General features: G+C 46.5%; 1 protein-coding gene across 4 annotated transcripts in view; it reads left to right on the forward strand.

The window, feature by feature from the left end:
• Window positions 1-24,153, forward strand: part of NTRK3 (neurotrophic receptor tyrosine kinase 3) — a 209,110-nt gene that overhangs the window by 179,426 nt on the left and 5,531 nt on the right. For 3 of the 4 annotated variants that reach the window (XM_062630676.1, XM_062630667.1, XM_062630685.1), the window contains one exon: window positions 9,671-9,745. The exons of the other annotated variant lie outside the window; for it this stretch is intronic. In XM_062630676.1, coding sequence (XP_062486660.1) covers window positions 9,671-9,745 — 75 coding nt within the window. The remainder of the gene's footprint in view (window positions 1-9,670; window positions 9,746-24,153) is intronic. 4 annotated transcript variants of the gene reach the window in all.

The raw sequence follows: 24,153 nt of genomic DNA on the forward strand, positions 1-24,153 counted from the left end.
GTTGGGAAGAGGTCTCGGTGCAATTACTGGGCAGTGATGAGGGAAGAGATGTGGCTATGGTCCCATCACTGCCGAAACTTCAGGAAAGAGTGAATGGAAAGAAAGAACCCAAGGGAGGATGAGAAGCAGCCCACGCGATTACCCATATTCTTGACTACTTCTTTGCACTCAGCCATGTTAGACCTACCCCTACCACAACCACTGTCACACCACTTGAGATGATCCCAGCTGAGCTTGTGTGCCTGCAGCACCAAGCACTCTCTGTGAAATGGGAGAATTTGCTGCTATTGACAAATGAAGGCTGGGAGGGCCCCCCAAAAGCAAGAATTGTGATGGTCTCTGCAGGCCAGTTTGTTGTTGTGGGTTTTTTTTTGTCTTCTCTGTGGTGGTGGTGTCCTGTAGGCCTCATCCTGTCTGTGCAAACGCTTTGCTGAGGACTGCTCTGTGCTACCTTGTGCAGTGTCTTAAGATGTTTTGGTGGACTTTTTTCTGCTAACACAAATTGCAGTGTGTGAAAAGTAGTATCTAGTTATCACCTGTTTACCAGCGCAGGAGCTGAGCTTCAGACTAACAGAGCCTTTTGTTCTTAGTTGATTTTCTCTGTTTTCACTGACTTTTGGTACTTTAAAACTCCTGATCAGCAAGTCCATGCTCTGCATGCATGGAGACCTTTTCTCTGTTACAGTTCGAAGAAGGGTCCTAGCACAATCAGGACTGCATTGCACATATTTGCATTGGTGGCGTGAGGGGCAAAGGGTTTATGTGATTTGCCCATCCAGGTCAAAGCAGGATTTGGTGGCAGAGCTGGGAAACCCGTCTATATTCCCCTCAGCAGAAGTCCAGGGACCATGAAGGACCTGGACCTTCATCCCTCCTCCAGTCACAGCCCAACCACACTCCTCCCAGCATACGTAAAGAACCAAGATAGGTTCATTTCTCAGTCTCCTTCTCTAATCACTGCCTTGTGGGATGTGTTTAGCAGGAGCTCATCTCACTATTCACCCTTCGCTTGCATGCACAGTTATGTGGCAGACTGTCCTTCCCCATCCACCACTGTCTCGTACCTCTCTTCTACCTTGCCTTTGCACAGCCCCACGCGTTCATTCTGGCAAGAACTGGGAAGAACCTCGCTGTCTCTGGATTGGGAAATCTATTTGGTTCTATATCATAACCTGCACTTACAAGTTCCCTGCAAACAAGAGTAGTCAACATTTTGAACAGAAACATACTTGTGACTATAATGAAGCCACATGGGGCTCATGTGGATTGGTTGCGTTAGACTTAACTCTGGTACAAAGCAGCAGTCACTTTCTTCTCCAAACAAAGCAGTACGGCTTCACAACAGTTGTGCATTTGTGCTCTGTTTCTGTACTGTAATTTGTCATTTTCTGGGAACACAAGGAAGGATTCTACCTCAAAGCTGACACAAAGTGACAGGTCTGGAGCAGGCTCGCATCAGTCTGCTGGGTCCCCATGTTTGCTCGTGCCCAGGTCCCATGAGCACAGATAACTGGGCATGTGGATATGTGAGTGTGTTCCAGGCTGAAGATTAGCTCCCAGCCATTTCCTTTCTTTCCCATTTTTAATCTTCTAAAACAAAGCAAGAACACCATCTGGCTCCTGCATTTGTGGGATGCAAAAGTGCTTTAATAAAGGTGAACTGCTTAATTTCCTGTTATGCATTTGGATACAGAAAGCAAACATCAGTGCAACAAAAGCAGCAGAGAGGCTTGTTTCTCCTCTCCACAAGGCTTTCCATGTTCTGCCTGAAGACAGATGCGTCCTTTTCCTTGTGCATCACAGAAGGATCCCATCAGCTATTGCCTTCAAACCTTCTTTTAACAAGACAGGATGAAGAGATGGTTGTGGAGGTGTAGGTGGTGGGGAGAGGTGAAACAGCATCTGATTACAAAGTGGAGAAATGTGGAAGGACTGGGGAGATGGGGAGAAGTAACCCATCTTCTGTGTGAAGTGTAAAGGCAGGGATGCTGAAGAAGCTTTTCTGTGATGTGTTGTGTAACGTGCTGTGCAATCTTTGGTGTGGGTCTCTGTGGGAAGGCGGGATGGAATATATCCATATCGGAGAGAAAAGATTTGGGCGGATTTCATTTTCCTTGTTGTTTTCTTTAAAAAGAACCTGTGTGAGTAGGGGATTTTTTTTAGGTCTGACTCAGTGACAGCAGGTGGTGGGATGCTGCAGGTCGGGGTCACTGCGCCTCAGCCACGTGTGGCATGGAGACTGCAGCAAGTCAGGCTCATGGTACCTGCACAGTGCTCTCCATTGAGCTGGAGGCTGTCACAGTGGCTGGAGGGGTTGTCCAGTGCTGGAGGTATCACCAACACTGGTCTTACCACCTTCAACTGCTCTTCCACCCAGCAGAATGCGGTTTGGTTGCTACAGAGCCCTTCTGTGGCTCTGGATTCACCTGAGCTCCAGTAAAATCCAGATCATTTTCCTTTTGTCTGCCAGAACATGTATTTCAACTCCAAAACAAAATAATGTGGCAGCTGCCCAAGGAAAGGATGATATTTCTTCATCTTTAGAATAGAACACTGTATTAAATCATAGTCAACAGCCCTTAATAACTTCCAAGATAATGTCCTGACATGGGAGGGACATCAGCAGTGAAAACACATGTTGAGTAGAGGAAGGATTTATGTACGCATTAAACCTCATTAAGACATCCCTCTGTCCAGATCTCCTATGTCCTACCCTTCTGGCATCCTGCCCCAGTCCTGGGCTGGGCTCGAAACCTCTTGGGGATTTAGCTCCATCCTTTCCCAGAGTTTTGACCTGCGTGTTCTCCTGGTCACAGTTCATCAAGCAGAGGACACCTGCTTGGCAAAAAAAGAAGAGGCACACAGGGTCTGCAAAGGGTTCTAAAAATATTTTTCTATTTCCATCAGCACAGAGCTAAACATAATAACAAAAATGTTCCCTGTTTCTCTGTCCTCACTATTATGGAGCATTGTTTGGATTTGGGAGAGACAAGGTTTGCAGGAGGAAGTAATATCTTTTAATAGAACATGTGATATTGTTGGGGGGGGGGAGAATGAATTTTAGGCTCACAAGCCCTCTCTCAGCTCTTCTTTTGTTGTTTGTTTTTCCCAGTAGTATCAGTTGGTTTAATAAAAGATAAATATCTCTTCCTATGAACCTTGGCTCTCACATCCTTAGACCATCAGAACCAAAACAACATTTCTGCTATGACTTTGGCCTCAGGTCAGTGTTCTTTAAAAAGCCTAGGACCCTTCTTCCTCTGAAGCATGAGGGCTCACTGTGTAAACATTTTCTTTCTTCTTTATCTATAAAATGGCCAGCAAAACCCCCAGGTTGTTTATAATTTTTGGTACCCATTGTCAGGTTGCTTTCTGATGCCCATCTTTCTTCTAGTCCATCTCTTACTTTAGTTCTTCTCCAGAGTTCAAGATTGTTTTGTTTCTCCTGGCTTCAGTCAGTTATTTATCCAGTGAAGTTTCCATGCAAGTAACAGATCGCTGTGGTTTAGCAGCTGCCTGGGTCGTGCTCCTTTGGACGCTCATTCAGCATGGTAGATATGACTAATAGACAAGCCTTACATTGAAAGCAGATTTAGTCTGACCCACAGTCTCCTAGAGAAAAGGTCCCTAAATGATCACAGCATCGTTGAATGGTGCTCTGTTCCCACCAGCTTTGATCTCTCTGCAGAGATTCAGCTCTTCTCTCCCACCAGCTTTGTTTGTGCACCCTTGCCAAGGCCCCTTAATGCCCACGTGTATCCTTCAACTTGCAACACCCACTTCAGTGTTTTGATGCTCTCTTTGTTGCTGTGCTGTCCATCTCATGCAGCATGTTTACAGTATGGGAGATGGATCCTAGCACAGGGCAGCTGCTGCCCAGCCCTGTTAACACCAGGAAGAAGCACTGTGATGAGAGTGCTAGGGCTCTGCACCATCCCCTATGAAGGGGAATGCCAACAGGAATGTCTACCTGGGATATGGTACCAACTCACTTTGCAGGGAGAAAACCACGCTGGTTTTACAATAGAGCTGATGTATGCTGGCAGAAGTAGCCAGCTCCACCCAGAGATCCAGGCTCCATGCACCCAGACAGTGTGTTCAGGCTCTGCTTTAGTGCTGATGGGTAGAGGAAGGCAAACTCATTCCGTGCCTATGCTGACTGTTGTGTGGGATGTTGTGTACATGGTACAATGTGTGTGCTACATTCAGCTTCCAACATCAGTACCGTTCCCATCACCTAAGAGCCATGCAGATGCTAAGCAGCTGAGCATCACCTTTTGTCTCTTCTACCCCTTCTCTGAGGTGAAATGTATGATGTGCTACCCTCTTTTCAGCTTGGTGCTGGGAAGGTGTCATATCTGTAAATGTATGTGCAACTGAGGAAAGGACTTAGAAGTAAAAAGTAATTTCATTTTCTCCTGTACTAAGTAGGAACCTGGAAAACACGTCTTGCTTTGTCATACCTGCATAAGTAAGGACAAAAAAGTGTCATAGTGACCTGGAGACCTCTAGTACTGATAGAGATGGGCTAGGCAGGCAGAGCCATAGTCTTGCTATGTGCAGGAGCTCACATCTGTGGTTGAAAGCATCAGTTCACCCGATGTCTCCCATCACCTCAACCCCTGATTTGTTATTTCTTTCCTTGTTTTCATTGCCATCATTCCTCTGAGATGACATCTCTATGCACCATGAGGTGTAGAAGGCTCATACCATGGTGCCTCTTGACTTTCCTGGCTGGTGTCTGGGGCAAAAGAACCCGTTTCTCCTAATTTGCAGTAGGGCTGTAACAGGGGAGGTGATGGAATCGCTCAATGTGGGTGCGTGGGTTAAGTGTCTCTGTGCCTGTCCTGGTGTGTTCTGTGTGCAGGAAAAGTCAGTGTGATATTGAACGTGTTGGTCTTTGATATCTCTGTGGCTTCTATAAAAACCTCTGCAAATTGAATTCGTGGCACAGTTCCTTATCTCCTGAAAGGAAGATGTAACAGCATCATCTTGTGTTTTAGTCAGACATGTTTGCCTCAACACTTCCCCATTTCTACACTGAGGGAAAAACAAATGTTGAGGGTTTGTTTTTTTCTCTTCCTTCCTCGTGTTTGGAGCATTGAGAGCCCTTCACACAAAACAGCTCAAGTGCAGAAGAATTAATTGGGCCAATTAGGTTGTGTTGTATTTCTGGCATTTTCTCAGAAATGATAATTGCCCTAATTCTCCACCCTGCCAAGACCTCCGCTCACACCCTCTTTCCCCCCTCCCCTTTTCCTCACTGTCTTTCTCCTGCTTGAGTTGCTGTTTTCATGCTGTTGCCATTTATTTCATTCCATTAATGAGAGGGATGTGGCAGGTGAAGAGCTCTCACAGTCTGGTGGCATCTTCTTTGAAACACAGACACAAAAGAGCTGTTTGTTCGGGGGAAATGAAACCTGCCTGCTATGGTACTTCACCTCCAGCCTCATCTCTTCTCCAGCTCAGGATATGTTGCTGCTGCATTGCAAGTCATTTGGCTCTGATTTTTTGCTTAATGTAATCTAAATATTCACCCAAACACTAACCTCATGCTTAACCTTGTGTTCCCCCCAGACCCTCACACACTTACCGAGAGCTAATCAAACTTATGATCTTTCAATCAAAGCTTAGTCCCATTCCCAGTCATTTTAACTGAGGCTTTTGCTTTCTCCCCAACAATCAGGCTGAGCTCCAGAGAGCTGTGAGCTCAAAGCCTTTCAGTTTAGCTTCCTGGTGGTTTTCAGCTCCTGATCTTCCATTAGTGGAGGTCATAGATGTAGCCAAATAGGGAGGAATTGTTTATTGTTCAGTGTTTCCTGACCTAAAGCACCTGGTGATGTATATGACAGGTTTGGATCCGATGGAGATGCTACAGTGGGTAGTGAAGTGGTGGGACTCAGGAGATGGTAGGTGCTAGCAGCTGAAATAATAGCTTGAAAAAGTGACTGAACAGAACTGTAAAAGCAAAGTAATCTATCAGGGGCTATCAGACGCTAAATACCCTCCCTGCTTCAGGAAATCTCTATGCCACTGATTTTTGAGGTGGGGAGAGTGCTATGAGTAGCCAGTCAAATGCTGGAGCCAAGTGAGGGGTGGTGATGCTATCCCCAGGAGGTCAGAGATTCCGTTCAGAAAGCTGGGATTGTTTCTCAGTGTAGCCAAACTACCCAAGCCTGTGCTGTGAAAACTAGAGACAGCAAGTTTCCTGCAGAGATTTCAGGAGCCCTTTCCTTCAAAGCAATTCCTTTCCCATAAAACTTAACTAGGAAGAGCAGGACTCTTCCATTTTCAGTGTTCCCTGGCTCCAGCCAGCACATCCAGAAAGGCAAGAGAAGCTACTTGTGATCCCCATCCACCCTTGAGTAGTGTCCATTGTTCCCTCTTCACTGTGAAACTGTATTGTCCCCCTGTTCTAATTTGTATTGTCCAAGCGTGGTTCCCAGCCACCTGCTAGAGACTGCCTGCATGCAATGTGCTCCCTTCCTCCTGCTGTTCCCACTCTGAACATCCCATTAGCCTGAAAGCTGTGAGATACATGGGAAAGAGCACAGTGCCTAGTTTTGAGCCAGAAAGACTCTCCCATGGTGGAGATCCATCCAACACATGTTCCTCCTAGCGTCACCAAAACCAAGGAAGGATTTTGTACAGAGCAGGCCAGAGAAGCTGATGGTTCCTGGGTTTTACCAAGGTGGCCTGATTTAAACTGTAGCTAGGGCAGATGAGGATGGAGAGCCATATGCCAGCGAGCTTCATTGTATCAGCCCCAGGTGGACCAGAAACCGTGTGCATGCTCCTGAGCATATGGAAATGAATGTTTCATGCTTTGGAAGGAGCACTGCCACTTAAAATCAAAGGAGATTTGGATGTGTAAACCCCTCCTCTCTCACCTTATCTAGGTTGTTGGACCCATTTCCCCACTGCATCCCAGCTGCCAGTGCCTTCTTCCTGCCTTTCCACTTGCAGAACCATGATCTCAGCTCTGCTTTACCATGGGGACAAACATGAGATCACACATCAGTCAGGAAAGGTGGGGAGCATCCCCAAACCTCAGTATGATCGTCAAAAGAACAGGAGGCAGAGAAGGTATAAGCCAGTTTAGTGGGAGCATGGATGAATTTTGCCTTGCTTCAAGACAAATTTAAGACATCCCTAGAAAAATTAAGATGCAAATATCTTCATCATCCTCATTAATGAAGATATTTGCATGGAAAGAATCCATTGCCTTTCTTTTTTCCTCTTGATTCCTGCATGGTAGGAGTTTCTGCAGGCTTTCCCTTCCTGATCCCCCCATGTTTCATAGTCCTGCCTCCCTCACAGCCACAGTGAGCTCCTTCTCCATGCCAGCTGGATGGAGAAAGCCCCTCTTTCAAAGCAGCTGTCTTTAATACACAGGCTGTTTAGGGCTAGGCTGTCAAAGAGAGCATGTTCAATGTACAATCAAGGGGCAACGATGCACAAAATTGCACACACACACAAAATAGATATCTATTCTCAGTGTGTGTTGAGCTTTGAATAAGCTTAAGTGATTCCAGCTCTCTCTTCCCCATCCATTATGGGGGCAACACATGATAAGATTGCTAAAGGAATTAGTGAGGGAAATCTTTACACTGCCTAATCAATATTATTCTGCTCAGTACAAGGCATCTCCCCCTGTCTGGCCTCAGTCATGTTCTCATCTGCCCTCTGAAAACACAAGTTTGCCTTCTCACTATTTGGGCTGTGGTGACCAAGAGCAAAACCGGCAGCAGGTCTGCTGAAAATAGTTAACTTGCAGAGTTTGTTTCTTGTATTAAAAATCAAAAAAGAGATATAATACAACCCTGCCAAAAACACATTTTAGGTATTTTAGGTTTTTAAAGAGACTTGCTGTCTTTCAGCTCTATGGCCTTACAGACATGGCCAGCAACCTTACAAGCAAAGACACTGGATGATAATTTCTCTGAGCATCACTGAGGCAAGATGCCAGATTTTATGGACCACTAGACTGATCCAGTATAGCAAATCCTGTGTTCCACTGTGGATTCTGAGACCAAATTATCAATTAATGTGAAGCATTAAAAAAATCCAAATCCCTTTTAGTTCCCTGCAGTCATTAGTGACAAGATACAATATCTATAGCTCAAATGCTTTGCCAGCATCCCCTGGCAGGAAGGCAGAAACTCCACTCCCATTTTTTTTCCAATACATACAAGGAAAACATATGAGATCAGTGGGTTTTACAGTCAGATTCGGCTGCCTCTTCATATTTGCTTAGATAGAGGAATAAATCAGGTTTGGGTTACTTTCTGGGTTAGTTATTTGTTATTGGAATAAATGCATGGTAATAGATCTGACAGGAAGATGTTTCTCTTTCAGCTCTGTGTTTGAGGTAGAATTTGCTTTGTTCTGCACTATATTGATGTGTTTTTTTTTCCCACTGCTGGATGACTTCATTTGCTCTGCTCTTTCCAACGTCCATACCTCTGCCACAGCTGGCTTTGTTCGAGAGGTCTCTCTTTTCATTCCCCCTAACATTGCAATGCAGAGGCAATTTAAGCAACCATCATGAAACAATTTTCTGAGCCTTTCCCCCTCCCATTTCCTACCTCAACTTTTGGGGAAGGGAGGTGAGTCAGTCATTCACGGGACAATTCCCCAAGCAGAATGAGCTGTCAGCTACATTTAGCAGCTCAATTTTCACCCCTGGTGTGGGGTGATGACTAGCTGGACACACCCTGAGGTTGTATTTTTGGTGCTCGCATGGTAGCTGTCAGCCTGAGCTGCTCAGTAGCACAGCCAGAAGTCTCCCCCCAGACCACCATTGCTCACCAACTGCCCTTACATTCTGGGACTCTGCCTCCTTTTTATGTCCCAGTGGGAACAAGAACACCTTACTAGAAAGTCAGCAGACCTTACTCTGTTGTCATTTCCCCTTGATTTGTACACTGAGATCCCTACTCCTTCTCCTCCCTTCCATTCCCCAAACCTTTCCTGCTTTGATGCATGGGAAAATGTAGCGCTGTATTTTCTGCTCCATCGTTTTGCTTCCCTTGTCCCCTCCTAAGGTTCAGTTTTGTGAGCACTGGCAGGTTTATGGGTAACCAGAAACTGTGGGACGAGGGTTTTTCTTCCTCCCCCAGCCTGCGACAGTACTGATGGCGCAAAGACTTTAGGGTGATGTTCAAGGTGACATTTAGCCAATGATGCCCTTAACTCTATCTAGCCCAAGTAAAGACATCAGGCCTGGGTCTTGTTCTGCTGGCAGAGGCAGACTGGGCCCTGCACCCTGCCTGGGAGGATGCTCAAGTACCAGACACAGAGGAACTGCCTGAGCCTCCTAAAACTTCTCCTGTTTAGAGAGAGTATCTGGGTCCAAGGGATGTGGCTTCACAGTCCAAGGAGAAGTTTCAGGAGGCTGAACCCCCACTGGCTCTCAACCTCCATCTGCACTGGTGCAGGTGATGGTGTGGGGTGCACGGTGGTGGTGACCCGGTGCCCTGTGCCCTTACAGCAAAGGGTTGCACAGTGTTGGGATGTTGCAGCCAGTGAAAGACATACGGTTCGGTTAAAGACATACCCTTTCCCTTCTTGTCCCCTTGCTTCATCTCCCCCATCCCTCCCTCCCTTTCTTACCCTTCCCTTCTCTTTTGTTTGTCTCCTTCCCTTGTTTTCACCCATTCACTGTCAGGAAGGGCCGCGTCCGAAGGGCCAGTTCAGCACAGCGTGGCAGCGACAGAGACTGGCACCGCCGGCAGCTGCAACAGTGAGTGGATCTCGACCCCTGGGGCAGCTGGAAGCTTGGGACTGGTGCTGCTTGAGCATGAAACGACACATGGGGTTGAGCGGCTTTGGGACTAGGTCGGGTCTAGTGCGTTTGGCAGCAAAGGGGCTCTTGTGTGTGATGGGAACTGCACATGTTTCTGTTGTAGCAACTCTCTGGGGCCTGTCTGTATGGTGAGATTAATATGGGATAAATGCAAAAGTCCTCAGTGCAATCTTCGTCCATGGGTGTTCAGGCTGTGTCCACACTAGTGGACAGTATGGGCCGTTCTCTGGCTCGGGTGGCAGTGAGTACAGCACAGTTTGTGCAGCTAAACCACTCCGTGCATCCAAGCAGGGTGGCATTTGCATTGCTCACCAGGGCCTGTCCCTGACTTGTGCTGTCCTCTCAACAGTTGTTTGGATGCTGTCAAATTAGCATGGACTAAAACCAGACCATTTGAACAGTTGGACTGTCACATGCCAGCCCTGACGCCTTTTGTCTGCTAGTCTAGACACAGCTTTGATGTCTGACTGGTTGGGTGCTTGCAGCTGTGATTGAGATGTCAACCATCACTGCACCACTGCTGCTTCCATCCCTTGCCTGCAGGTTCAGTGGTGAGGGACTGGTGCGAGTTTGGTGCTCTGACAGTGCAGAGGAGTTTAGGTTTGCCAAGGCGGTGGCTGATGTGATGCCATGTGAGCCAGCTGAGGACTGGGAATGCCTCTGTTCACCCATCGTGTTGTGCTTGCTGCATGTTGGAGCCTCTGTGCAGGAATGCTCAGCTTGGTGGGTCCCCAGCTGTCACAGCATTGCAGCAGCCACCACCAGGAAGCTACAGGACTGCTGGAGGTGAGCTGCAGAAGCTTGTGAAAGGGGCAAACATTGAAGTTGATTGTCCTGTGGGGTTTTGTTGCTGGCATACAAAGAAGTGCTCTCACGATCCAGAAAGTTGTCAGCCTTTGCTTGAGCCCATTTTGGAAGTGGATTGAGCTAATTCCCCCAAAACCCACTGTCTGTGCAGAGCAGTTGTGAGCCCTCATAAACTAAGGCAGGAAAGTGATGACTTCCACACTTTATTTCTCTGTATTCCCTGTGCCAGCAAGCCCAGAGAGATGGGCATAAATATTTGCAAAGGAGCTGTGACTGGGAAAGATTAGCAGGGTCCAACTGCCCAAACACCCCTGTTATACTGCTAGGGGAGGTGTGCTCTCCTGGCCAAGCGATGAGGATTGCGGTCCCACCACCCAGCCTCCTGCCCGTGCCACTACTGCTCCTCCTGCCCCAGCAGCAATGGGGATTAAGCAAATGCCTACTTGTGTTAAGCAGTGGATCTCACAAAGCCCTCCTGGGATCCTGGGTGGAGCAGGGCTCTGGCAGTTCCTGGCTGTTACCAGAATCACACTGGAGTGTGAGCTTAGCTTCTGCTGATTTACAGGGGCTATGTCAGCAGATAAGATGATGTGCCATGGAAAGGTGATTTTGTTACTCTGATGCCTTTCTGAGCCAAAATTGAATTGCGGGGTGTGGATGGGAATTCAGTTCTAAGCTCTGATGTAATTTTGTATCCTCAGCCCTGAAGGCAGTTCTTGAAAAATTATTTCCCCCTGTGCCCTGACATTATTTTTTTGCCTTTCAATCATGTCCTTATGACAGAACAAATACTGGGGTTGACCTTTGCAATGTGACATAATAATATGTGACTTCTTTATAGCTTTTTTCATCCGAAATGCTTGCCACGCTATGAATCTGATCCTGCAACCACTTACCACTGGGCTTAGCACTCCCTGCTCTGAGCAATCCCTGGGGAAGCTAGAGGAGCACTCATACACAGAAGTGCTATACCAGGTATTATTTGCAGGATCAGGCCCTGGATAAATGTAGCACATGTCTGTAAATAGCCAGAAGAAGGGGAAAGCTTTGCTTTCTGATTCATGGGGTTTATTTGCTATCAGAGTGCCATGCCCAGCACTAATGTGGCAGGTTCCCCTTGGCTAACATGTCATGGCAGGTAATGCTTGGGTCATGTTTATAGCTACCATCTGCAACCCTGTTGTTACTTACTATTTTCTCCCCAGCCCTGAAAGCATGTTAATTAATAAACTCCCTCAGCTTATCCCGCACCATTTGCTCCTGCAGAAATCACAGCATTTTATCTTAATAGCGAGTAGGAATTAGAGAATTAAAACTACTTAAGGAAAAAAAGGAGCATAACCACTTTCCCTGTGCATCCCCTTCTGAAGCAACCTCAGAAACCTCCAGCTCAGCCTCCTTGGCTTGACAGAGGATGGGAATCCCAGACCAGTGAATGCTTGGGCTGGAGAATACTTTGGGCTCTGCTATTCCCGTTGTGAAAGGGAGACCCCTGTTAGGTGCAGGGAGAAGAGGAGCCAGCAGTGAGATCCCAGCCTTGGGCTGGGCTGCAGGACTCTTCCATGTTACCAATGTCCTCTGCCACCACAGGAAATTCAGTTAGTCCTTCCGTGCCTCAGTTTCCCCATCTTAAGGGTGATCCTTGCTCATCTTCAGTAAGGAGGTTCACATGCAGAAAAGATTGCAGGGGACACAGTCATGGTGGTGTTGGGAGACAGGTAAGTACCTTTAAAAATCCATAGGGAACCTGTGAGCTGACACATTTGTGGTACTGGTTCAAGGAGAATGAATTTTGGAAGTCCTCAGTAGTTGGAAAATGCAAAGAGGGAAGCGGGTAGGATCCTTGTGCCCACCTCTGCTTGGTATGTTCAGATGGGCAGAACCAGGAGAGATACCTGCTCTACCTTCTTGGTGATGGGAAGTGGTTAAATCGAGGGATGGAGACCCACTAACCACCAGCAACCTTGCTGTTGTTAGCCATCAATAGGGCACTACATCTTCCTCCCTCCCTCTCCCCTTAAAAATAAATTCATTAGGAGTAGAGAGGCCTGGAAGGGATTCCCTGGATCATCAAATCCAATCCCCTGTTACATCAATCACATCAGATTTATCCTTTTCATAATCAAGCACCACTATTAAATGTTCTCCTAAGGGAAGACAGTCCCCGAATCTCATTGCTTTAACTCATAGATGCTTCTAATTTTCAGTCTATGCTTAGTCATGGCCCATTTGTTAAACAGCAGGTACTTGGCACAGAAGCAAGAAATTTAACACAGTTTTCTTAAAATAACCATCCAGAAATCCTATCCACAAAAAAAAGTGCTGAGGTTGCAAAAGGGAACGTGCAAGGTCAGGTAATGATAATGAGGAGGCCCGAGCTCACGCTTGCCTCTGCCTTGTAGGACAGACTTGACATAATCGCCTGCCGTTAATTTGTATGATCCACTTGAGGTACATAGCAAAAGTATTCACAGAACAAAGGAACTTCTTTGCTATTCTGCTCCATGGTATTAATTGTATAACCCTCTGCCTCTTTTGCCAGGTATAACCAACAGTGAGCTAAACTTCTGGCTGGGTTTCTCTTCCTTGACAGGCTTTTCCATGCCATGTATTGCTTTACTGTATAAGACATTGTACATACATTTACTGTACAAGCAGTCTTATTCACCCCAAACTATGGCAGAGGAGAGTGGCTGGTGCAGCACATACATTGAAATGATGGGATACTCTAGACCATGACTTGCTTTTACAGTGTTGTCCAGTTATTTAATCAGAGTGCACAAGGAGTGGGCAGGGGTGAGAAATAGCTGAGTACAGGCTGAGGTGCAAAAACTCTGTTACCCATCAGTTATGACCCAGCCCACAGAGTGCTAAAGCACAAGGGAGTGGTACATACTTAGATCAGGTCAGAGTGACCACAGTGACTAAGGAGGAAGCCTCGCTTGCCACAGACAGGCAACCAGGACGCTGCATTCCCATGTTTGCTTATTTAGTTTGGCAGGTATTCAATTGAAGCAGGCACAGAGGGAGGTGTCAGAGCTGATCTCGGTACCAGCGTGTGGGATTTTGACTTTCTATTTCAGTGCTCCTGTTTGGAAAAGAAATGCACTTAGAACCCCCCCTCCTTTTTTTTTTTAAAGCACTATTTAAATGTCACCAGAATCATAGAGTGCCCACCTTAATGTTCCCAACAAATCAGGGTATTTTATTAGTCTATAATCTGAAAATCATTACTGTAGTTACTATAAAAACCTGAAGCTCTCCAGAGAGAACTATGTCAGCGGGTATGCAAATATATTTCATTGCCATAAAGGTACCAGGGGTCAGACAGGCAGCCCCCAGCCCCAGGGAGACAGGCTGTTAGCGTGGGAGGGAACCAAGTGCATCTCACAGCGGGGTGGGAGAAAGCAGATCTCTGGGCTGGTTTTCATGGAGTTCTGCAGGGTGGATGCCTGGGGCTGTGCGTGGCTGGTTTGGATGGTTTCAGAGGGAAGCGTTGGTGCTGTTCCCACACACCTCCCTTGCGGTGAGGGTAAAGAAGAGCTCCGGACTGCTCACTCCCATCATGGATGAGCTGCTCTGAACCTCCATCCCCATCCTGCTAATACAGAGTGGGTGCCTGTTCCCCTCAGGCATCCACATTCCCCCTGCGTCCTTCTGGGCATGTTCCTTCCAGTACACAATGCCTATTGCAGGGCAAGAAGGAGACAGTCGCACCTCGGAAGCAGCCCATACCTGTTGTCCCCCAGCAGCTGGAGAGGCTGGTTGACAAAATATCCCATGCTTTGGCAGGGTGACACCAGACATCCCAAAGCAGTGGCTTCTGAGCTGGTCCCTTGCTCTGCACAAAGCCAGTGGGCTTCTGCTAGTTACTTCTCACCGGCTGGGGCAAGTGTCAAATGGTTCAAAGATTAATTGCCATTTAATCAGCTGTTTTTCCATCCCTGCAGAAGGCTGCGGTGGAAAAGGCAGAAGTACTGGGATAATTTACCCTGGTATTACACAGCAGATTACCCTGTACTTATAAGGTCACCAGTAACCATGTAATTAGACCTCCAACGCGGGGAAGTCCTCGATAGGTTTCCAAACCACTCTTCTTCCCGGTGTCAGAGAAGCAGAGGGATGTCAGCAAAGTGCAGGCTGCAACCTCATTAGGTGCATTTAAAGCTGTTAAACAGTTTAAAGTTCAAGCTGGGGGAGGTGCAATGAGAGGGCAGCAAGGCCACCAGTACCTGTCAGTGAGAGGGAGGGAGGAAACCCGGAGCAGTTTGTCTAGGAAATGCAGGAAAGCCAAAACAGAAAGGAGGGATTTGAGGGAGCTACGTGTGCAGGCAGCTGGGAGCTGAATGGCAGCAAAGGCTGCTGCTCTTTAAGCTTCCTCTGGGAGAGCTTTGCTGCTGATGAAGGACTCTGCTGAGCCACAGAGCTGCGTGCCGCTGGGTCCTGACCCATTGGATGGTGTCCATGGGGCCATGTGGGATGCCAAAGCAGGGATGCCCTATGGATCAGGATGAGGGGTAGGCAGCAGGACCACCCCTTCCGTGCTTGCTGCTTCCCTGCCTCTTCCTCCGGGTTACTGCCCTCCATTTTTCACACATACTCAAATAAAATACCTACTTGTGGAGCATTTTGAAGGATTCTATGATAAATGCGTTTGATTATCAAGCACAAATTCCAGTAGCAGCTCATTGCACCTCTCGAGTGGCTTATAGAGCACCAAGATGTTCTGATGAATATACAGCAAAGTGTAAAGTGAGATTGTGCCCTCCCCAGGCCAGGTTGCATTTTCCAGCCAAGCAGTCTCATGCAGGATGGCAGCTTCCCAGCAAACAGTGTGCCAGTGAAACAAGTGCTCTTCTGAAGCCCTTCACGTAAAGAATCGAAGTCAAAGAGTAAAGTGTGTGCCTCTACAGCAATCGTTGTTTTAAATACTCTGTTATTACACAGGCACATGTCTCTGACTCAGCCCCACAAAGAGTATCCATAAGGTCAACAGCTTCTGGAGAGATGCAGCAGAAACAAAGACAGTGTGAAGCAATCGATGGCTGAGGATAGAAAGAGCTGTATGTAAATAGTTTGTCTAAAGAATGATCAGTGTGGGGAGATGTGCTACCTGATTGCAAATATTTGCAAAGTTGTGAGCTTGAAGGTTAGAAAACATTGAGAGAAGCGTATGGAATTTAGCACAGGGATAAAGCGGTAAGGATGAGGCTGGGGAAAATCAGTGTGGCAAGCAGGAAATTTCCATCATGTAAGCAAGATTTGCTTGTGATTTCCTGAGGGAGGCTGTGGGTTGCCCACTGGGATATATGGATTGGCACCCATCAATACCTTAGCAAATCCTTTAGGTCCATCTCTCACAAAGGAAAAGGGGCAGAATGAAATTTAATCAGGTTTTTGTTCAGCTCCACTCTTTGGGCTGTAGAGCTGTTTCATATGCAGACATGCGTGTCATTGCCTGTGCATGCTGCATACACACACCTAGAGAGGCTCATCCAGAGGCGGTGAAACCAGCCAAGGCTTTAACCCCAGCATTTATAGCCACGTTTCTCCTTGAAGTAAATGCTCCAGCAATGACATAATTGAGGACTGTCCTGTCTGCTCAGCATATGCCTGCAGGGTCATTCATCCTATCAGACACTGCAGAACATTAGCGGTTTCTTTAGACTCACTTTCTCCTTCCGTCCTTCCTCTTGTGGCTAACCTTAATGGAGAGATGGTGGCTAGAGACTCCGCTAGGAAAACTCACACTATTTATTTGAAGAGCTGACTATCTATCTAATCTAAAGCAGTCCTATCTTACATGCAAAAACAGTCAGATGTGTCCTACCGGGTGCTGGGTTTGTGAAATGGTCCCAGTGGGGCTCACCGGGGTAGAACGTCTGGCTGCAGGAAGAGCAGCAGAAGGCATCTAGTGATATCTGTGATGGCCACTTAGTGCTCGAAGGCTCTAATGGCATCTGGGAACCAACCAGGTTCCTGTGTTTGTGGCTTTGCTCATTTATTTACACTCCTGGCTAGATGAAGTAGGGAGGAAGAATTTTAATACAGTGGTTGGAATGGATGGGACTCCAGCCGCTCTGTCCTTCTCAAGGGCATTTGGGAAACTTGATAAAGAATAGAGGAAACTTCAACACACAGAGAGTCCCAGGTGGAAAAAGAGTAGAAGAGGATGTAATGCTTGATTCCTTCAAATTTTCCTTGCTCTGCAGCAAAACCCCAGCTTCTCCTGTGTGCGCCACACCGTCAGACAGAGATGCTTCAGATAGGCGTGGGAAGGGCATGTCCTGCGCAACCTGCCCTATTTATGTCTTAGGAAGTTTAGCCATCAACATCACATATTCAACATGTCTCTACAGTGGCCTAACTCATGGAAGCACAGGGGCAGGTTAGGGTTTGCCTCTGCTGTGAAATATAGCTCTCCACTCAGCAGTACCAGAGCTGGCACAGCTTTCCCACCAGCATTGATGAGTTTAATCACATCATTAGTAGGTGTGACACTGCAGCCTCTGATGATGAGCTCTTTATTTCAACTCGGCTTGCAATGTGTTTTTGTGAGATGCCATCTGTGCCTGCACTGCCTTCATTAGGAGAGAAAGTGTATGCATCTTCTGAAGTTGTTCTATATTTCTGTGGTGTTTCCCTGCTGAGAAACCTCTGTTCAACTAGAGGGTGAGAACTTGTACCTGAAGGAAAGCACCATCACCCAAAATGCTTAAACAGGCCAAATAAACCATTAGGAAGAGCACCACTGGGAACCGTCCTCAATTGGCCTGCAGTAAACTGGCTGGAAGGAACGATCCAGCTACTTTATTGCTGAAAGTTTTTTACCTTGCTAAAGCACTAAGGCCCCATCATCCAGTCCAAAATACTGTAAGTTTCCAGGAAAGCAAGGAATTTCTATTTTAAACAGACTTGTGATTTTTGTACTTCCATACCATAATTGCACATAAGAGTCTCTGGGTTAACTGCCCAGTTTTCAGACACAAAAGATGTTATTATGATTTATGGGTGCAGATATGAGCAACTAACCTTCCCCTGTAAAAACTCCATACTCAGCTATGTATTCCTTTAGATGCACCTTGATCAACCAACAGGCAGCCTGCTCACAGTGTTGCTCTGTTACTTAACAACATTCACAAATGACAAACCAGGCAGGATTCTTTATCACACATAAAGAAAGGGACTGCTGTGCTAGGAGGGATTTAGGCTGGTTATTAGGAAAAGACATTGGAACGGGCTTCCTGGGGAAGTGGTGGAATCACCATCCCGGGAAGTGTTCAAAAAACCATGTAGATGATGCCCTTAGTGACATGGTTTAGTGGTGTCCATGGCAGTGCTGGGGTAAAGGTTGAGCTTGATGATCTGAAAGGTCTTTTCCAACCTAGTTGATTCTATGATTGTATATGGAGTTCCCATAGGCTGCATTGTTTTAAATGTCTGTCTGTGTGCTGCCAGGCCTATGCTCAGTGAATCTGACATTAACAAGAAGTAGATTTCCAAACAATTTAGGCTAATGAATTTTGAATATTATTATGATTAATGCCAAGGCAATTGAACTGATTATCCAGCATCCAGAAGCTAAGTAATGGAGCCTTATCTAAATCATGTATAGGCGTCAGTCAGAGATGGCTCTGGCTGGAGACAAAGACAGAATGTTAGTGGTTACCCAGAGGGGAGTCACTGTCAGGACATAGAGAGAGGGACGATGGAAGGGGAGATTATGAGATACCAATCTGAAAGCATTTAGCATAGAGTGATCACACGTCCAAGTGCTTTATTGGTCCTATTTCCTAAGCTGCATTTCTCAGGCCATTTTGAGATTTTGCTTTTACATCACTAGGTTAAGATTTATTAGGCAAAGCTCCTTCTGACTTTCTGAAGCCAGCAACTGAGCTGATTTTCATTCTCTGTGTCACCAAAAGAGCAGAATCCTGATAGACACATTTCTTGCATCATGATGGTTTAACTTTGCCTCTATCTGATTAGCTTTTGAGCTATTAAACACTTCTTGTAGTATTACCAGCTCACTGCAAAATGATAATGCAGATCAGTCATGGGCAATTTCTGCTGACACATGCAAGTCTTTGCAGACTACAGATCCCCTTTGAAGTTGGAACCAGCTGACAGCCGTGCTGTTTCATGGATATTGCAGGTTTCTGAGCAGGCCTCTCCTAAAAACCTGTGGTGCAAGGGTCTCCAGCCTGGAGACAACTTGGTAAATCCATACTGTCACTGACAAACCATCTGATGGCTGCAGTTTGAATAGGTTTAAGGGTCTTCCCAGCCTCTGCTGTAATCTGGGCAGTGACTAGGAGAAAGGTGGCTTAGTTTTTGCTTTTGAACAGCCCAGATGTGGTGCCCATGTTGTGGCTGTGGTACAGAAGACCACAGAAGCCACCATCTGCATGCACAGTTTCCCAGTGCCAACACACAGCCTAGCAGTGGGACTCATAGGAAGCCACTGGGTCTCCCACCACTGAATCCATCCCCAGTGATACCACTTTACTTTGTTGTCTGAGATCCTAGTTCTAGGTCCTGTTGTTCTGGACCACAAGAAGATTTCAGTAGGTGGCCCATGGGATCAGGAAGCTGGTCACCTCTCTATCTGTGAAGGCTCTATCAGGAACTGTTGGCACAGGGCTTTAGGACCTGCTAAGACCTAGTTAAGCACCCTCTTTACTAGGTGCTTTGCAAACTACAGCTGCTCTGCTCCCACACCTCCCCAGCTGAATGGCTGGGCTTTCTCACAGTTTCTGTCCAGCTGTTGTAAATCATGGATTTTGGAGCATCTTCTTCTATTAAGAAAAGGGAAAATGGCTTTTGTTCCTCTGCACACCGGTTGTGCAGCCCCTTCCTAGCAGTGGGTGCTGCTGCTTTGAGTTCTGGGAAGAAGAGAGGTGATCTGTGGTAAGCAGCACACCAAATACGTTATTGGCAAACATAATTAAAAATATATGTGCGATTACTCCTCTGTTTCGCTTTTCTTAAGCATCCTCTGCATTACCTCTGGCATTTCTAGATGGCAGATAATATAACTGAGAGGACTCCTGGGTACAGGCAGCTCTTAGAGCAGCAGTAATTTATCTCAGGCCGGTTTGAGGTAGCAGAATTTACCTCTAGCTGCAGCCACCCCTCCGTGCCTGCCCCCCCTTATTTGCATAAGTAATTGACAGCTTGTTAATGGCTCATTAGGAATGCTGAGAACCGTGGGATTAAAACACACTCAGTGGAGCAGGGAAGAGGGAAAGGGGGAGAAGGGCTCCTGTCCCTGCTTGCGAATTACACGGCCCTTCAGGATTATAGGTCATAAAGCAAGTAGGTTGTTAAATGAAGTAAGGAAAAACAATGTCAATGGCAGGCTTTATTTTTAGACTCCTGTTTAAACACGGTGTGTGCATCTGGGGGGAACAAACAGTCCCTTGGCAAACAGCAGGAAGGGTTCACCCCTTTCTCAGTTTCACATTAACCTTGCCTGGTCAGTCTTTCCTGCTCCTGAGCAAATCCATCTGGCTCCTTACATCACCTCATGACAAGGACATTTGGTTCTTTTCCCCATTATCTCTCTGGGTAAGTCCAACCCATTCCCCTCTGGCAGCTGGTGACTGGCATCTCCCCAGCTTTGGGCAAGGCTGCATACCCAGCACAGCTGCATGCAAGTAGGAGAAACAGCTACAGGTAGCTCTGTGCATTTTGTGTATCTATCTATCTCTAAAACCCCTCTATGCTCCCTTGCAAATTGCTGTGAGATGCCTTCAGCCATAGCATGCAGGGGAGCAGGCAGCAAGCCCCATGTTGCAGCACTGCCAGAGCCTGAAATGGAAGAGGTGGTTGGAGTAGAAAGTGAAGTTTAGGAGAGGATCATATCTGCCATTCCCAGAAGCAGAGCTTATACACATGGAGTGCTTCATGGTGAGGACACAATAACTCAAGTAAGCTGAAATGTTTGGCAGAAGCTTTTTGTGGTTTGCTGACTCTTTTTATGCTCATGTTCAGCCCTGGCTTTGACAGCAGCAACAGCAGAGGCAGAAGACCTGAAGGCAGGGACAGGGCTATGCCAAGAGTTTGTGGTGATGGCTTTTGAACCACTTAGAAGAGGATCATCAGCCTGGGGACTGGTACAGCCATAACGCATGGTACCTTTCAGTTAGAACACCTTGGGGATTTTTTGATGCCAGGGTAATCCCAGCAGTAGTGCAATCTCTGATACAGGTAGCACCTTTCTTTCTGGATAAGCTATAAAGAAGTTACAGATAAAGTACTTGGGAATAGCATCCAGTCACAACTTGCAGTTAAATTCAGCTACCTCTGAGGCGAACAACTTGGGTACTTAAGAGCCTAGTAAGGTGACAGCTAAAACTATGAAGTGAGGCTCAGCAAAGCTCAGCCCTGTCTGGCACGTCAGAGCTAATCCCTCTGTTTTGCAAAAGGTGCCCAGGAGTCTGTCAGGACTCACACAGGTGAAATACAGGCACATCTGATAGGGAAAGGTCTCCGTGTTGCTGGACCCAGGACTGAAGGTGGGGAAGGGGTGTCTCCTCCTGGATTCCCAGCCATGAGCACATACTGCCCTTTGCTTTGCCCCTGAGCAGCCACCCTTTCATACCCCAACCTGATCTGTCAAACTTCACCTCACACAGGCTTGATCCGCAGCAGTTTTGTTTGTTGTTTGTTTTTTCTCCAAGAGCTCATCTTAGCCAGACAGAGAAGCTTTTCCAGCTTTCTTGCTTGCATTGCTTTTATTCTTGCCCTTGGGTTCTCTTGGACCAGAATGCTGCCCAGAACTGCTGCGTAACACATCCTGTCTGCAGCAGGAATCAGTGTGTCCTGATGGGGACATACATCTGGCTGCTGGGGAAGGTTCAGAGCTAAGTATCTTCCAGGGATCAGCCAGCCCCTAGAGCCGAGGACTAAAGGACGTATGTTCTGGTGCAGCACGGCCTGGGATGACAGCCAGGTCTGCAATTAGAGAAGATCCCAAGTTATCCCTACCTACAGCAGCAGGAACAGAGACAGCACTCATACAATGTGTGTCTTATCACTAGGTTGAGTGGACAGAGTGTTAGGTGGATTTTCCTGGAGAGAAACTGCCAAGGTCTCTAATACTGGTACATGATTCCTTACAAACTCAAATGCCTCAGCTTCCTGCACCCAGAAGGAAAGTTCAAATGATGCTGTATCATATGAAGACACCTACATTGGTTCTTGTGGTTTTCCTAAGGCAGGAGCAGAGCCTCCCTGAAGTATGCCAGGAACGGGGAGAAAGCTGTCAAATGACCTTGGAAAGCAAATGTCAAATGACCAAGGAAAACAAAAGCACTGATTTGGTTTTTATTTTATTTTGAAATGGGGAAGGAAACTGCACAAAAAGGAAAATAAAACACAGTGTAAGAGTATGACCAAGACCAAATTCTGTTCTTAGCTGAGATCCATAGAGCAACATTCATCTATGAGCATGGAATGGATGGTTTAGCAGCTCCCCTCTGAATACTGGTTTGGGCTGAAACCCTGGTGCTTGGATATGAGCTGGGAGGGAGAAAACAGGGCTGCCCACCAAGAGCTGCCTTTAACAGGTTACCATCTGAATTCCCACCAGTCCAAAGTTCTCATGAGGGTTTTTCAGCCCTTCATTTTTGATTCCCATAGTACCTTTGTTAGTGGCCCAAACCTCAGATATATTACACAGTCTTCACTGAACACTGCTGCTCCACTGCCTGCTGCTGTACTGTGAAACTCACTGGGGATAACATGTCATATTTCCCTTCCTAATCAGCAGGATATCATTCAGAAAGCTGGGACAAGGAGAACTTTTTCCCCAGGCACCAGCTTTCCTTGGTAGCAGGCAAACCTCAAGCCTTATAATACTACTTATACATAGCACTTATATAGCTTTACATCTTCAAAGTGCTGTACTAGCATTAAGTAATTATGTCTCTCCCTAATGGCCATTAATGCTGGCCTTTCACAAACCTCCCCCAGCTCCCCAAGGGTCATAGCTAATACAGCAATAAGCTGCTCAAAGGGGATGGCTGGTTATCTTGCAGGTCTACAGCCTTGGATGTGTAATGAGGCTGCAGAGCAGGGACCAGGTACCCTGGAGTATCAGAACCATGCGGCTGTAGACCAGGTCATGCACCTGGGAGTATCCATTAGAAAAGAATACAAATGAGTAGGTGATACTATAGGTGACACTTGAAACAGAGGCAGAAGAAACTTTGGCTGCTAAGAGGATATGCACTGATTCTTCTACCTATTACCAGGATAGTACTGCAAACTGAAAGAGCAAAGCAGTGGGAATAACATGTCAATGTGGGCACAGGGATTTGATCTAGGGAGAGGAAGTTAGAGAACTAAAAATGTCAAGCAAAGCTAGACGGCCATGGCAATGGGATAAAGAGGCCAGTGTGCAGGTCTATGAAGCATTAAGATAACAAGGAGAAAAGGTTAGCTTGGCAGCATCATAGGATTTATAGAGAAGAACAGAAGAGGATTTACTTGCCTTATTTGCTTGAAAGCAAATCCCTCTTCCAGGTTGTGGCTGTTGCAATGCCACTGTTTGAGGACATATTACCCTTAGGGGCCTTCAGAAGATGAAGCTGCATGATGGCTAGGCTCCCCTATCCCTGGCTTCCAAGGGAAGATGGGGTAGGAAGATGACACGACTGATTTAGAAAAGACTCAGAAGTAGCATGCTCCTGATGAGCATCAGTCTTGCCCAGCTCTGAGTAAAGAGGTTTGACTGAAACAAAACCAATGCTTTTCTCTAAAGACGTGGTAACAATTATTTCCAAAGCCAAAGATGTGCCATGTAAACTGGCTTTGAAAAAATAAAACACAGAATCCTTTTTTTTTCAGCCTGATTTAATAGCATCATTTTGCTTTTATGCTTCTGGCAAATAGCTGGTCCTGTAAAAGAAGAATGTATCTATGGGAATCACATGCAAGTCGACAGTGGCATAACACAGCTCATAGCCACTATATGTCGTGCAAAGGATTTCCATCACCCTGCACACACTCTGCTTCCTATGGCATCAGTAGCACAATCCTTCTGTGCTCAGCCCTAAATCATTTTGCTACATCAGCAAATAACAGTGAATGGCTCACTGCAGACCAGGAAGACTTGACTTAGTGTTCACGCACTGTACAGCTTCAGAGCAGGGCCTTTCCTTGCCTTCCTGCATCTGTTTCCTCATCTGTGAAATGGGAATTTTAATCCTAATCAGTTTGAGAGGGAAGCAGTAAGGGATAATCAAAGGCAATGCTTTAAAATGTAATAGAGAGCCTTATGTGCTAGGCTAGACACTGGAGTGGTTTTATGGTACAGTTCAATTGATGCCTGTTTTGCTTACAGGTAGTTGGTAAGTGCAAAACTTGACGTAACATTTGCGCTCAAAAATGTGGTACCCTATTTGAGATGCAAAAAATACGTCTGCAAGGAATAACTATGAGCACAGCTGAGACATATTTTGGGATCCAGACATTTCGGGGAAGTGCTTGGGTTTATTTTTGTGTTTGTATTTTACCCCCCGAGTTAATTT

This window comes from Pezoporus occidentalis, unplaced genomic scaffold, assembly GCF_034315485.1.
Source record: "Pezoporus occidentalis ecotype Australia unplaced genomic scaffold, CSIRO_AGI_Poc_V1 ctg11, whole genome shotgun sequence".
Classification (NCBI taxonomy): domain Eukaryota; kingdom Metazoa; phylum Chordata; class Aves; order Psittaciformes; family Psittacidae; genus Pezoporus; species Pezoporus occidentalis.